The sequence below is a fragment of the Scyliorhinus canicula genome, chromosome 1 (assembly GCF_902713615.1).
Source record: "Scyliorhinus canicula chromosome 1, sScyCan1.1, whole genome shotgun sequence".
Taxonomy (NCBI): Eukaryota; Metazoa; Chordata; class Chondrichthyes; order Carcharhiniformes; family Scyliorhinidae; genus Scyliorhinus; species Scyliorhinus canicula.
Window position 1 is genome coordinate 167,327,529 of NC_052146.1, and position 14,364 is coordinate 167,341,892.

Sequence of the window (14,364 nt, forward strand, 5' to 3'; positions counted from 1 at the left end):
AGTAAGTTCACGGAAGCGCAGTGGGGGGTGAGCAGGTGATAAGCTTTTATGGGGGTTGAGATTGAGGTGTTGCTAATGCAACGGGGGGGGGTGGGGGCAGTGGGGGCAAGAGCTGCTCTGCTGAGAGGGGAGGAACTGTTGTTAGGGGTCAAAGGAAGGTCAGGACAGCAGATGGCCCGAGGGCGCGCCCAAGGAGGCAAGAGACGCAAACTGGTGGCTGGTGTAAGAAGGGTGATGGCTGATTGGCAGGGAGGGGGGCAGGAAGCCCCCCAACTAGGCTGATCACTTGGAACGTCAGAGGGCTAAATGGGCCGGTTAAGAGTGCTCACGTGTTAGCGCATCCGAGGGGACTGAAGGCGGACGTGGCAATGTTACAACAGACACACCTGAAGGTTATAGACCAGACCAGACAGAGGAAGGGGTGGGTCGGCCAAGTATTTCATTCAGGGCTGGACTTGAAGGCCAGGGGGGTCGCTATCCTGATCAACAAACGGGTGGCATTTGAGGCAAGGAGAATTGTGTCAGACACGTAAGGCATTATGATGAGTGGGAAGCTTGAGGGGGTGGGGGTGGTACTTGTGTATACATATGCACCAAATTGGGACGATGTGGAATTTATGAGGCGGGTGTTAGGTAAGATCCTGGATCTAGAGTCACATAAGCTGATCATGGGGGGAGATTTTAATACGGTCACTGACCCAGGGTTGGACCAGTCAAAATCTAGGACAAGGTGGGTGCCAGCCGTAGCAAAGGAATTAAAGGGGTTTATGCAGCAGGTGGGGGGTGGGGGTAGATCCATGGAGGTCTGGATGGCCAACAGTGAAGGAGTTTTCTTTTCTCTCATGTGCACAAAGTATATTCTCGGATCGACTTTTTTATCCTGAGCAGGGTGATACTGGCGGGGGAGGTTGAGACTGAGTACTCGGCGATCACTGTGTCAGACCATGCCCCACATTGGGTGGATTTACGGGTGAGTAAGGAGAGAGGGCAGCGCCCGCTATGGAGGTTGGATGTGGGACTATTAGCAGATGAGGGGGTGGCGGGCGGGTGAGCAAGTCCATTCAAAACTGTTGGAAATAAATGACACGGGGGACATCTGAGCAGCAACGGTGTGGGAAGGTCTGAAGGCAGTAGTTAGGGGGGAGTTAATCTCGATACGGGACAATAGAGAAAAGATGGAACAAGCGGAGATGGATAGGCTGGTTGGAGAGATACTCCAGGTGCATAGGAGATATTCGGAGGCCCCGAAGGCGGGGTTACTGAAGGGGCGGAGGCCAAAGATGGAGTTTGGGCTGTTATCTACAGGGAATGCAGTGGAGCAATTGAGGAAGGCGAGGGAGGCGGTTTATGAGTATGGGGAGAAGGCACATCAGCTGAGGAAAAGGGAGGCAGCCAGGGAGATAGGGGGAGTAAAGGAAAGAAGTGGGAACTGAATCTTGGACCCAGTAGGGGTGAATGGGGTGTTTAAGGAGTTTTACACCAAGCTATTTGAGTCAGAACCCCAGGTTGGGTTGGAGGGGATGAGGCAGTACCTGGGTGAGTTGAAGTTCCCGAAGGTGGAGGAAGGACTGGTGGAAGGGTTGGGGGCCCCAATTGAAATTGAGGAAATAATGGAGGAGCTGGAGGCCATGCAGTCAGGTAAGGTCCCGGGACCGGACGGCTACCCAATGGAATTTTACAAGAAGTTCTGGGAGATGTTGGGCCCGCTGCTAGTGAGGACATTTAATTAGGCAAGGGAGCGTGGTGTCCTTCCCCCAACAATGTTGCAGGCCTCAATCTCATTGATTCTGAAGCGGGAGAAGGACCCTGAGCTACGCGGGTCATATAGGGTAAACTCCTTATTGAATGTGAACGCCAATCTGCTGGCGAAAATATTGACCTCAAGGATAGAGGACTATGTTCCGGAGGTGATAGGGGAGGACCAAACGGGGTTTGTGAAGGGCGGAACACTTACCGCCAATGTTAGAAGGCTCCTAAATGATGCCCTCAGGAGGGGGAGAGATATGGAGGTGGTGGTTGCAATGGGCGCGGAAAAGGCCTTTGACCGGGTGGAGTGGAATTATTTGCAGGAGGTGTTAGGAAGGTTCAGGTTTGGACAGGGCTTCATTGATTGGGTGCGGCGGTTGCTACATCAGGCACCAGTAGCAAGCGTACAAACGAATTGGCTGATGTCGGGCTATTTTAAGCTGCGCCGAAAGGCAAGGCAAGGGTGTCCCCTCTCCCCGCTATGTTTGCTCTGGCTGGAATTAAACAAAATTAGAAAATATGAGACAATCTCAGCAGGTCTGAGTTAAGCATCTGTGGTGAGAGAACGGAGCTAACATTGAGAGAACTAAAAATAGGATGAGTTTTATACTGTTGCATGGGTAAGGGTGGGGGTGGGGGGGGGGGGGGGGTGTGGAGTTGGATAGAGGGCCAGCGATAGGACGTTAAGGACAAAAAAAGACAAAGGGAATATAAATGGTGGTGTTAATGACTAAGAAGCATGCTGAGAGTGGCACATTAAGTGATCAGAATGTCTTAATGGCACAACAGTGGTAAGCAGTGTGCCAACGGACAACTTGGAACAGGGGCCCTAGTGGGGTGGGATGGGGTCTGCTCCCGTATCCTAACGAAAGGCATAGAGCATATCTACTTAAAAGGTTGGAGTTAAGGTGAAAGTTACTGAGGGAGATAGAAAATAGGTGACCAAAAGACATGCAAGAGTAGGAAGGCAGTGCAGGTGTCCCTGTGGTCATCTCCCTGCAAAACAGATATACCGCTTTGGATACTGTTGGGGGAGATGGCTCACCAGGGGAAGGCAGCAGCAGCCAGGTTCATGGCACCGTGGCTGTCTCTGCTGTGCAGCAGGGCAGGAAGAAGAATGGCAGGGCTACAGTGATAGGGGACTCAATCGTAAGGGGAGTAGACAGGCGGTTCTGTGGACGCAATAGAGACTCCAGGATGGTATGTTGCCTCCCTGGTGCAAAGGTCAAGGATGCAGGGCATTCTGGGAGGGGAGGGTGAACAGCCAGCTGCCTTGGTGCACATAGGCACCAACGATATAGGTAAAAAACGGGACGAGGTCCTACAAGCTGAATTCAGGGAGTTAGCAGTTAAACTAAAAAGTAGGACCTCAAAAGGTAGTAATCTCAGGATTGCTACCTGTGCCATGAGCTAGTCGGAGTAGGATTGTCAGGATAGATAGGATGAATGCGTGGCTCGAGAGATGGTGCAAGAGGGAGGGATTCAAATTCCTGGGGCATTGGAACCAGATCTGGGGGAGGTGGGACCAGTACAAACCGGACGGTCTGCACCTGGGCAGGGGTGGAACTGATATCCTGGCGGGGGGGGGGTGTTTGGTAGAGCTGTTGGGGAGGGTTTAAACTAATGTGGCAGGGGTATGGGAACCAATGGAGGAAGTCGGAAGGTAGTAAAACAAGGACAGAAACAAAAGGCAGTAAGGGGGGGGGAAGTGTAAGGAACAGAAGCCATAGTCAAAAATTAAAAAGGGCGACAGTACAAGATACAGTGACTGAGGGAAGCTCAGTGAATAGGCCCAGTAATACTAAAAGGAATAAAACGAGAAGTAAAAACATAAATGTTAAGCGACGCGGCAGGTTGTTAAATGAAGATATGGGTTCAACAACAAGGAAAATTAGGAGAAAAGTTAAGAGGAAATATAACTTACGAAAGGTTACTGATCGAAGTGTTAAGATTCAAAACAGAGGTATAAAAGCCAACATAAGTGTACTTTACCTGAATGCTTGTAGTATTCGGAATAAGGTAAATGAGTTGATGGTGTAAATCATCGTGAATGACTATGATCTAGTGCCCATTACTGAAACATGGTTAAAGGATGGTCACGACTGAGAGTTAAATATCCGAGGGTATCAAATTATTCGGAAGAACAGAGTGGATGGTAAGGGAGGTGGTGTAGCTCTGTTATTTAAGGATGACATCTGGGCAATAGTAAGGGATGACATCGGTGCTATGGAGGATAAGGTTGAATCCATTTGGGTGGAAATCAGGAATAGTAAGGCGAAAAAGTCATTGATAGGAGTAGTCTATAGGCCACCAAATAGTAACATTATGGTGGGGCAGGCAATAAACAAAGAAATAACTGATGCATGTAGAAATGGTATAGCAGTTATCATGGGGGATTTTAATCTACATGTTGATTGGTTTAACCAGGTCGGTCAAGGCAGCCTTGAGGAGGAGTTTATAGAATGTATCCGCGATAGTTTCCTAGAACAGTATGTAATGGAACCGACAAGGGAACAAGCGGTCCTAGATCTTGTCCTGTGTAATGAGACAGGATTGATTCATGATCTCATAGTTAGGGATCCTCTCGGAAGGAGCGATCACAATATGGTGAAATTTAAAATACAGATGGAGGGTGAGAAGGTAAATCAAACACTAGTGTTTTGTGCTTAAACAAAGGAGATTACAATGGGATGAGAGAAGAGCTAGCTAAGGTAGACTGGGAGCAAAGACTTTATAGTGAAACAGTTGAGGAACAGTGGAAAACCTTTCAAGCGATTTTTCACAGTGCTCAGCAAAGGTTTATACCAACAAAAAGGAAGGACGGTAGAAAGAGGGAAAATCGACCATGGATATCTAAGGAAATAAGGGAGAGTATCAAATTGAAGGAAAAAAAATATACAAAGTGGCAAAGACTAGTGGGAGACTAGAGGACTGGGAAATCTTTAGGGGGCAACAGAAAGCTACTAAAAAAGCTGTAAAGAAGAGTAAGATAGATTACGAGAGTAAACTTGCTCAGAATATAAAAACAAATAGTAAAAGTTTCTACAAATATATAAACCAAAAAAGAGTGGCTAAGGTAAATATTGGCCCTTTAGAGGATGAGAAGGGAGATTTAATAATGGGAGATGATGAAATGACCGAGGAACTGAACAGGTTTTTTGGGTCGGTCTTCACAGTGGAAGACACAAATAACATGCCAGTGACTGATAGAAATGAGGCTATGACAGGTGAGGACCTTGTGAGGATTGTTATCACTAAGGAGGTAGTCATGGGCAAGCTAATGGGGCTAAAGGTAGACAAGTCTCCTGGCCCTGATGGAATGCATCCCAGAGTGCTAAACGAGATGGCTAGCAAAATTTCAGATGCACTAGTAATAATTTACCAAAATTCACTAGACTCTGGGGTGGTTCCGGCGGATTGGAAATTAGCAAATATGACACCACGGTTTTAAAAAGGAGGTAGGCGGAAAGCGGATAATTATAGGCCAGTGAGCTTAACTTCGGTAGTACGGAAGATACTGGAATCTATCATCAAAGAAGAAATAGCGAGGCATCTGGATGGAAATTGTCCCATTGGGCAGACGCAGCATGGATTCATAAAGGGCAGCTTGTGCCGAACAAATTTAGTGGAATTTTTTGAGGACATTACCAGTGCAGTAGATAACGGGGAGCCAATGGATGTGGTATATCTGGATTTCCAAAAAGCCTTTGACAAGGTGCCACACAAAAGGTTGCTGCATAAGATAAAGATGCATGGCATTAATGGTAAAGTAGTAGCATGGATAGAGGATTGGTTAATTAATAGAAAGCAAAGAGTGGGGATTAATGGGTGTTTCTCTGGTTGGCAATCAGTCACTAGTGGTGTCCCTCAGGGATCCGTGTTCACAATTTACACAAATGATTTGGAGTTGGGGACCAAGGGCAATGTGTCCAAGTTTGCAGACGACACTAAGGTGAGTGGTAAAGCAAAAAGTGCAGAGGGTACCGGAAGTCTGCAGAGGGATTTGGATAGGTTAAGTTAATGGGCTAGGGTCTGGCAGATGGAATACAATGTTGACAAATGTGAGGTTATCCATTTTGGCAGGAACAACAGCAAAAGGGATTATTTAAATGATGAAATATTAAAACATGCTGCTGTGCAGAGAGACCTAGGTGTGCTCGTGTATGAGTCGCAAAAAGTTGGTTTACAGGTGCAACAGGTGATTAAGAAAGCGAATGGAGTTTTGTCCTTCATTGCTAGAGGGATGGAGTTTAAGACTAGGGAGGTTATGCTGCAATTGTATAAGGTGTTAGTGAGGCCACACCTGGAGTATTGTGTTCAGTTTTGGTCTCCTTACCTGAGAAAAGACGTCCTGGCACTGGAGCGTGTGCAGAGGAGATTCACTAGGTTCATCCCAGAGCTGAAGGGGTTGGATTACGAGGAGAGGTTGAGTAGACTGGGACTGTACTTGTTGGAATTTAGAAGGATGAGGGGGTTTCTTATAGAAACATTTAAAATTATGAAGGGAATAGATAGGATAGATGCGGGCAGGTTGTTTCCACTGACGGGTGAAAGCAGAACTAGGGGACATAGCCTCAAAATAAGGGGAAGTAGATTTAGGACTGAGTTTTGGAGGATCTTCTTCACCCAAAGGGTTGTGAATCTATGGAATTCCTTGCCCAGTGAAGCAGTTGAGGCTCCTTCATTTAATGTTTTTAAGATAAAGATAAAGTTTTTTGAAGAATAGAGGGATTAAGGGTTATGGTGTTCAGGCCGGAAAGTGAAGTTGAGTCCACAAAAGATCAGCCATGATCTCATTGAATGGCGGAGCAGGCTCGAGGGGCCATATGGCCTACTCCTGCTCCTAGTTCTTATGTTCTTAAAGGCAGAAGTTGATTGAAGTCCAGAGGGAGGAGCAATGATACCTTGTCCAAATCCTGGTGGGGATATGTTTAAATATGTTCAAATGCTGCCAATGTTTGAGGAGAAAGATGTGGAAGCATTTTCTTTCTCATTTGAGAAAGTAGCTAAACAATTGAATTGGCCATAAACCATGCCGGTATCGTTTATTCAATCAGAATTATTGGCAGCACGGTAGCACAAGTGGAAAGCACTGTGGTTTCACAGCGCCAGGGTCCCAGCGTTGATTCCCCGCTGGGTCACTGTCTGTGCGGAGTCTGCACGTTCTGCCCGTGACAGCATGGGTTTCCTCCGGGTGCTCCGGCTTCCTCCCACAGTCCAAAGACGTGCAGGTTCGGTGGATTGGCCATGATAAATTGCCCTTAGTGACCAAAAAGGTTAGGAGGGGTTATTGGTTTGCAGGGATAGGGTGGAGGTGAGGGCTCAAGTGGGTCGGTGGTGACTCGATGGGCCGAATGGCCTCCTTCTGCACTGTATGTTCTATGTTCTATATAGAGCCAGGTCTGTGTGCAGAGTTAATATGCCCTAGAACTCTAATCTGAACAGCAGTGTTTTAATTTAGTACAGAAGGTTCTCTCTCCAAAGATTCTGGACAGAGAAAAGCATGTAAATCCCTGGTTGTTAACTTGATTCATGAGTGGTGTTTAATATTGTTCCATTTAATTGCAGGTTTAAGAACTAAGTTAAGGTTTCTTCTTTCCCTTAAGAACTTTTTAAAGTGTTAACTATAAAGCAATTTTTTTGTTGCTAATGTGGTTAATTTTGTGATAAATTAAAGCTTGTCAGTGTTATCACTCCTGTGGTTCAGTAACATTTCCTCACAGTTTTACAAATTGAAAATAATTGGGTTCTCGTTTGTGATCCTAACATCAGGTTGGGCAATGGGGGGGGGGGGGGGGGGGGGGGGGGCTATGGACAGAACCGAACAGTCCCAGGTCCCTGGCCCTGTAAGGCAGCAATGCTAACCACCATGCCACTGTTCAAGAAATGCTGTTCTCTTCTTTATTCCATAGGCTGGCCCTTTGCTCAATGTGCAGAGAATCCCCAGGCCAGCTGGTCAATAATAATAATATCACATAAATAATAAAAACATCACATATACAAAAGAAACTCTGCCTTGGAAACGGTCCCTCAAGAGGCACTGCACAATTTTCATTACAATGTTTGAAGGGGTTGAACAGGAAATTAATAATATTCTAATCAGTTTCCAAAACTAACATTTTCAATCCTAAAAGGAACAAAGTTTTCTCAGAAAACAACAAATGTTTAAATTGCCAAAAATGGTCCAGTTGTTAATAATAAAACCTGTTATGGTCTTAAACTATGGCAGCATTTTACTCACCCATAAATCACATCATCATCAGAATCATTTAACATGGAAAAGGCTGGGTTATCCTTTAGCTGGGATTCTAAAGAGAGAGAATATGAGTAAAACAACTTTCTCTGCAAAGGTTCATCTGAAAATGAATTTAACAGTTCTTAAATTTAGAGACCAGCATTTCCAACTTGGCACAGGTCCCAGTGCATTAAGGATCTGCAGCTTCTTGCGATACTCTGACATGAAAATAGCAACATTTCCATAACATACCAAAATAGCTAATTGTGCTGTAACTGAAACACTGCTTGTATTTCCTTCTTTCGGGGAGTAGTGGTATTGTTGCTGGATGAGTGATCCAGAGACCTAGCATAGTGGTCTGGGGATAAAAGCAAATGACTGCGGATGCTGGAATCTGAAACAAAAACTGAAAGGATGGGCTTCTCTGTCCGACCAGCCCCGTTTTCTGACACAGCGCACCCTCATTGGCATCGGGATTCTCCATTCCAGCAGCCGGTCAATGGGTTTTCCATTGTGGGCCACCCCATACCGCCGGAAAATGCGTCGCCGGAGGATCCTGCGACAGTGAACCTACAGAAAATATTGAACAATCCCAAGGGAGCTTCTCTCTCCACAGATATTGTCCGACCTGCTGGGATTGTCCAGTGTTTTCTGTTTTCATGAAAGCTCTGGGGACCCAGGCTTGAATCCCACCATGGCAGTTGGTGAAATTTGAATTCAATATAAAATTGCTCCTGCCCCGTAATGCAAGTGCACTCCATTCATTCCTAGGTTTAGTGGGATACTGCAGGAATCTCGTAGATGGGTTTGCCACCAAAGCCGCCCCACTCTCAGAGCTCTTGAAAAAGAACACACCCTGGAATTGGGTTCCACAGCACACATACGCCAGTAATGATTTAAAGCGCACCTTCGGAACAGACCCTGCTTTACAAGTTCCTGATGCTGACTTGCCATATGCTATAGAAATAGCCATGATGTGGAGATGCAGGCGTTGCACTGGGGTGAGCACAGTAAGAAGTCTTACAACACCAGGTTAAAGTCCAACATGTTTGTTTCAAACACTAGCTTTTGGAGAGCAGCTCCTTCCTCAAGTGAATCATAGAAGTAGCAACCGCCGACCAAACACTATCAGCAGTGTTCCTACAGGAATGCCATGACCGATTAGGACCAGTGGCCTATGCTTCCACAGATTTAGACCCCGTAGAGCAGGGATTTTCTGGTTGTGAACGACACCTGTTTGCAGTCTTTTGGGCAGTTCAATATTTTGCATACATTACAGGCCTCAACCCAGTCACGATTCTCACCGAGCACACCCCCACTCAACTTTTGTTAGAGGGCAGACTAAAGGACGGTTCAGTTTGCCAGGTCAGAGCAGCTCACTGGACACTATTACAAGGCAGGGAAATCTCCGTAAAGCGCACCAAGATGCACACATTTTTAGTGGACAATTTACAATTTGCAGTGACCCTACAAACATCACACAGAACCCTTTATTCCCAAGTCACTACAGCCACGCGCAGGCAGCGAGAAACCTAGTTCCCAAAACACAGGGGACACATTTAAATACTATGTGGATGGCTCCTCCACTGCAGAGGATGGTGTTAGGATAACTGGATGCAGGATTTGTATGGAGGATTCACAGGGACGTTCACTGGAAGAGGTATCTTTAAAATTGCCAGGACATTTAGGAGCCCAGGCAGCAGAGCTCGCAGCCATAGACTATGTAATTGACCCCCGGACTCTTTCCCAATACCTACGGACATATACTCCGACAGCAGGTATGTTTGCAACAGTTTAACCAAATTCCTCCCTCTATGGGAAGCTCGTGGTTTTCTGTCTGCCCATGGAAAATCCCTAACCTCCACCCCTGTACTGAAACACATCCTTAAAGAAGCCGCCGGCCACACATATGGCATGATTAAAGTGAAAAGTAATTACCGCACCTCCCCACCCGGTAATCTCAAGGTCTTAGCTAAAGCTCAAGCCCACAATGTTCATTTCTGGCAGCTACCCGAAGGCGAGCGGATGCATACACTCTCGGTATCCCAAACCAATATCGAAGATCTGTCCCAAGCACAGAAGGCAGATGAGTCCCTTAAACAGGTTTTGAACGGCACCTACCCAGCCCCTTATAATAAATGGAAGGACATACTCACTATACAGGATGGCATAGTTTTAAAGGACGGAATTTATGTGGTCCCCACCCAGGACAGAAACCAGTTAATATACCAGTTCCATGACGGACATGAGAATCAGGGAATAGACACTACCATTGCCCATTTAAAACCTCTGTGTTGGTGGCCTGAATTGAAAAGCGACGTCACCCATTATGTTGAGAATTGCCTCATCTGTGCTCAAAACAATCCTGACCTCAATGCAAATAAGGGACAATTAAGACACATCCGACCTGTAGAGGGCCCCTGGACAAATCTTCAAATCGATTGCATTGGTCCCCCTCCCCCCCCCCTGCCAAAATGGTTTCAAATATGTTCTGGTCGTTATCAATACATTCACTGAATGGGTCGAAGCATTTCCCACTCGTTCCAACACAGCGAAGGCCACCGCTAAAATCTTGACCCATCAGATATTCACGCACTGGGGTCTTCCACACAGCATTGAGTCAGACCAGGGTTCCCCCTTCACCGGCAGGGTAATGCAAAACGTAATGACAATATTTGGCATTAAACAGAAATTCCACATAGCCTACCATCCCCAGTCCAGTGGCATCGTAGAGCACATGAACCGCACTTTAAAAATGACTATTAGGAAAATGGTGCAGCAGGTCAACACCACTTGGGACACAATACTTCCCTTCGCCCTCCTGTTTATTAGAAACACGGTTTCCAGTTCTACAAGTTTCACCCCCACGAACTGGGAGGTCCATGAGTATTTATTGGGACTCGATTTGGCCAACCCCGCAGTAACCGCTCCCACCCACAAAAAAGCAGTGCAACAGGTCACAGAAAACATTAAAGCTGCTGCTGTCCAACCAGGCGCCAGGAAAAGGCAGAGTAAAGCCAACTTGGACAAAAAGGTCCACCCCATAGAATACACAGTTGGCCAGCAAGTTATAATCTTGTTGTACAACCCAAGCTCCTTCCTATCCCCTAAATTCGCAGGCCCCTACTCCATTTCTGCCAAAGTAAGCCCCTCCATTTACAAAATAGCATATCCTAACAGTAAGACTGGTTGGTTCCACATCAACCAAATCAAAGCCTACGGATCCCAACGTAACCACGCCCACCACGTCACCTTGGCAATGGGAGATAACGACACCCTGCCCACTGAAGCTTGCGCCCCACCCCGATCCAACCACTCCCCCCTAATGACGACACCCTTCCCTTAACTCCGCCCATACATGCAGGCTTCGCACTTGAACTTAACTCGGATGATGACCTCCTGGATTTGACTAGTAACCCTAGCAACTTTGCTTGATCTCTCTGACGTCAGCTATCCTCACCCCCAGAGCAACGACTTGGTTCAATTAGGCCCCATGCCTGACTGGCGCCCCCCCCCCCCCCCCCCCCCCCCCCACCGACTTATCCACCCTCCCCTCGCTGCATTGCTTCCACTTCCAGGACCCCAGACCCTGACTATCCTCCGCCACGCCACAGCCCCAATCCTCCACTATGGCACCGTGACCCTTCTCGCAGATTGGTAAGGCATGATGGATCGGACAATTCACAGGCCCACGCGGCAAATGCCCAGAGTAACATTATGAACCTGCAGACGTGAGTCTGGCAGCCAGGAGGATGATTCAGACAATGAGCCTCTTCTGGGAAATGATTTAACGGAACAATTGATATATGCAAATATCTTAGGTGTTCAGATCATGACAAGCAGACGCCTAGTAACAATTAAGGTGTCCAATTTCTGATGGGGCCTGCCCGCCCTCTGACTCTTCTTCCTCACCTCTCTTTTAACACATGGTTTAATCCATGTCAGACCGACACATCATACAAGAAGATCTCTATATAGTCAAAGACACAGTATACTTACCAATGGCAGTCAAAGACACAGTCTTTTGGCCCCACGCCGAACCGCACACACCTCATCGAATTCATAAGATGAGAGATTTTTTGGTTTACCAGTGCAAGTAGTTGGTGAACTTCCCACCTTTTAGATGTGCTATTCCCATAGAGAAAGATTTCACATGAATACAAACTCTTCCCGTTCGTCACGGTCACCCAAGTAGGGAGACATGATCCCCGCACTATCGGAGGACTCCATAAACTGGCCAAGCAAAGCTCGGGTAGTGGAGAAACGGCATTTCCCCCACCCTACCCGGGATCCCACACATCCGTCACCTGTAGCGGCCCATACGCACCCCATGTCACCCTCAAATTCGCTGGAATGGTTTTCTGCACACTTCATTGCATTGGACAGGTCTTAATCTTCATTTCCAATCTGTCTCTATCCCTGTCTGTTTGGCTGTGGGATAAAGAATGTATTCCACAACGCCCCGCTTCTCTATTCCACCTTTCTCTAGACCACTTTGATCGTTCACTCCCATATGCTATTTACACTCGAGACACAACGGTTGTTGATTACTGCTGCTACACACGAAACCCCTGTGCCCCTGGGACAAAACTTTATAAAACTGGCCACCTTGAAATTCGGCTGGTTAAGCAAAGCCCCAAGCTCCGATGGTTGAGAGTAAGATGGAGACTGGTCGAAGAAAGTGTCCACCCACGCCAAGCATCGACCACACAAGCTGTGAGATACTCGAACAATGGAATTCTGCACTTTAATTTACATTTCTGGTCTCGCTCCAAAATCTATTTAAAACAAAATGGGGGAGTCACACATGGTGACAATCATAAAGGGTAATTGGAATTAAGAGAGAAAGACTAATAAAATACAGATGTCAACCAAAGATAATAACACGATACTATGCTTGATTCCCTAGGAATACACAGAAATACATGGAAGACAGACAAACTACAGAATGAATCCAGGACCCCTATTCTTCGCAATGATCATCGCTGGAATTACTGAACTCCGAGCGCAACAAAACATGGACTTACTCCATGCTGGATAACTGTGGTTCGCCCCAGCATGTGCAGGGCAACGCGAGGATGGTACATTATGGGACAACCCCAACAGAAGCATCCTATTTGGGTGCAACAATCAAAGGGCAATGTACAAAAGGCCCAACAGGACCACATCTGCGTGCTACATCAGCATAACAGGAAAAGGGGATTGGTGGGAACTTAAGAAAGAAGGGCGTCTCCACACTGGGCCAAATCGCTGGCTTTTAAAGCAGACCAAGGCAGGCCAGCAACACGGTTCAATTCTCGTACCAGCCTCCCGAACAGGCGCCGGAATGTGGCGACTAGGGGCTTTTCACAGTAACTTCATTGAAGCCTACTCGTGACAATAAGCGATTTTCATTTCATTTTCATTTAATTTCATTTCAAATTGGATGTTTGAGGAGAAGCTCAGAGAACACATTAGGAACACATTTAGGGGCAGCAGGGTAGCATGGTGGTTAGCATAAATGCTTCACAGCTCCAGGGTCCCAGGTTCGATTCCCGGCTGGGTCACTGTCTGTGTGGAGTCTGCACGTCCTCCCCCTGTGTGCGTGGGTTTCCTCCGGGTGCTCCGGTTTCCTCCCACAGTCCAAAGATGTGCGGGTTAGGTGGATTGGCCATGCTAAATTGCCCGTAGTGTCCTAATAAAAGTAAGGTTAAGGGGGGGTTGTTGGGTTACGGGTATAGGGTGGATACGTGGGTTTGAGTAGGGTGATCATGGCTCGGCACAACATTGAGGGCCGAAGGGCCTGTTCTGTGCTGTACTGTTCTATGTTCTATGAATCGAACAAAACTGCCCCGGGACACCCACTAAAGGTAACTTGATATTACACAGAATTAGATTAGGACATAAGCCAGCCCCAAACGCCACCATCCCACAGACCACCTCTAGTCAGGATACCACCCAGCAACTGTTAGAGATCGAGACCAAAACCCCCACCTGGTGGGAAGACTTTGCAAAATGGAACCCCCTCTCCTATATAGTCCAGACCCCCCTCCTGATTGCGATAATATATATTGTCATCCTCACATTCCAACTCCGTAAATGGAAGGCAAAAGCCTCTCACCCACAGATATACACAGTCCAAGCCCCCCTTTTTGCAATTCAATAAGAAGGTATCCTGAGAATGTACAACTTATAATCAAATGTAACAACCGCTGCTGAAATGAGCATTTGTGCCTTTGTATTAACAATAAGGATAAGTAGAATGAATGAGGTGCTGCTGCTGCTTTAAATTTTGTGTTGTGAATAAGTTGTTTAATGTATGAGCAAGCAGCATGACAGTAGGTTAGCTTAGAAAGGTTAGTTAGAAATGAACTGTCTTTATATGAATTTAATTTAAAATTAGA

The 14,364-nt window shown here is 46.7% G+C and overlaps 1 protein-coding gene across 1 annotated transcript in view; it reads right to left on the bottom strand.

Annotated features, from left to right (window-relative positions):
• The window catches only part of tmem181 (transmembrane protein 181), a 364,173-nt gene that overhangs the window by 26,847 nt on the left and 322,962 nt on the right, over window positions 1-14,364 (bottom strand). Inside the window, 1 exon segment of the mRNA XM_038802279.1 lies at window positions 7,988-8,054. Within this exon segment, the coding sequence (XP_038658207.1) occupies window positions 7,988-8,054 (67 nt within the window).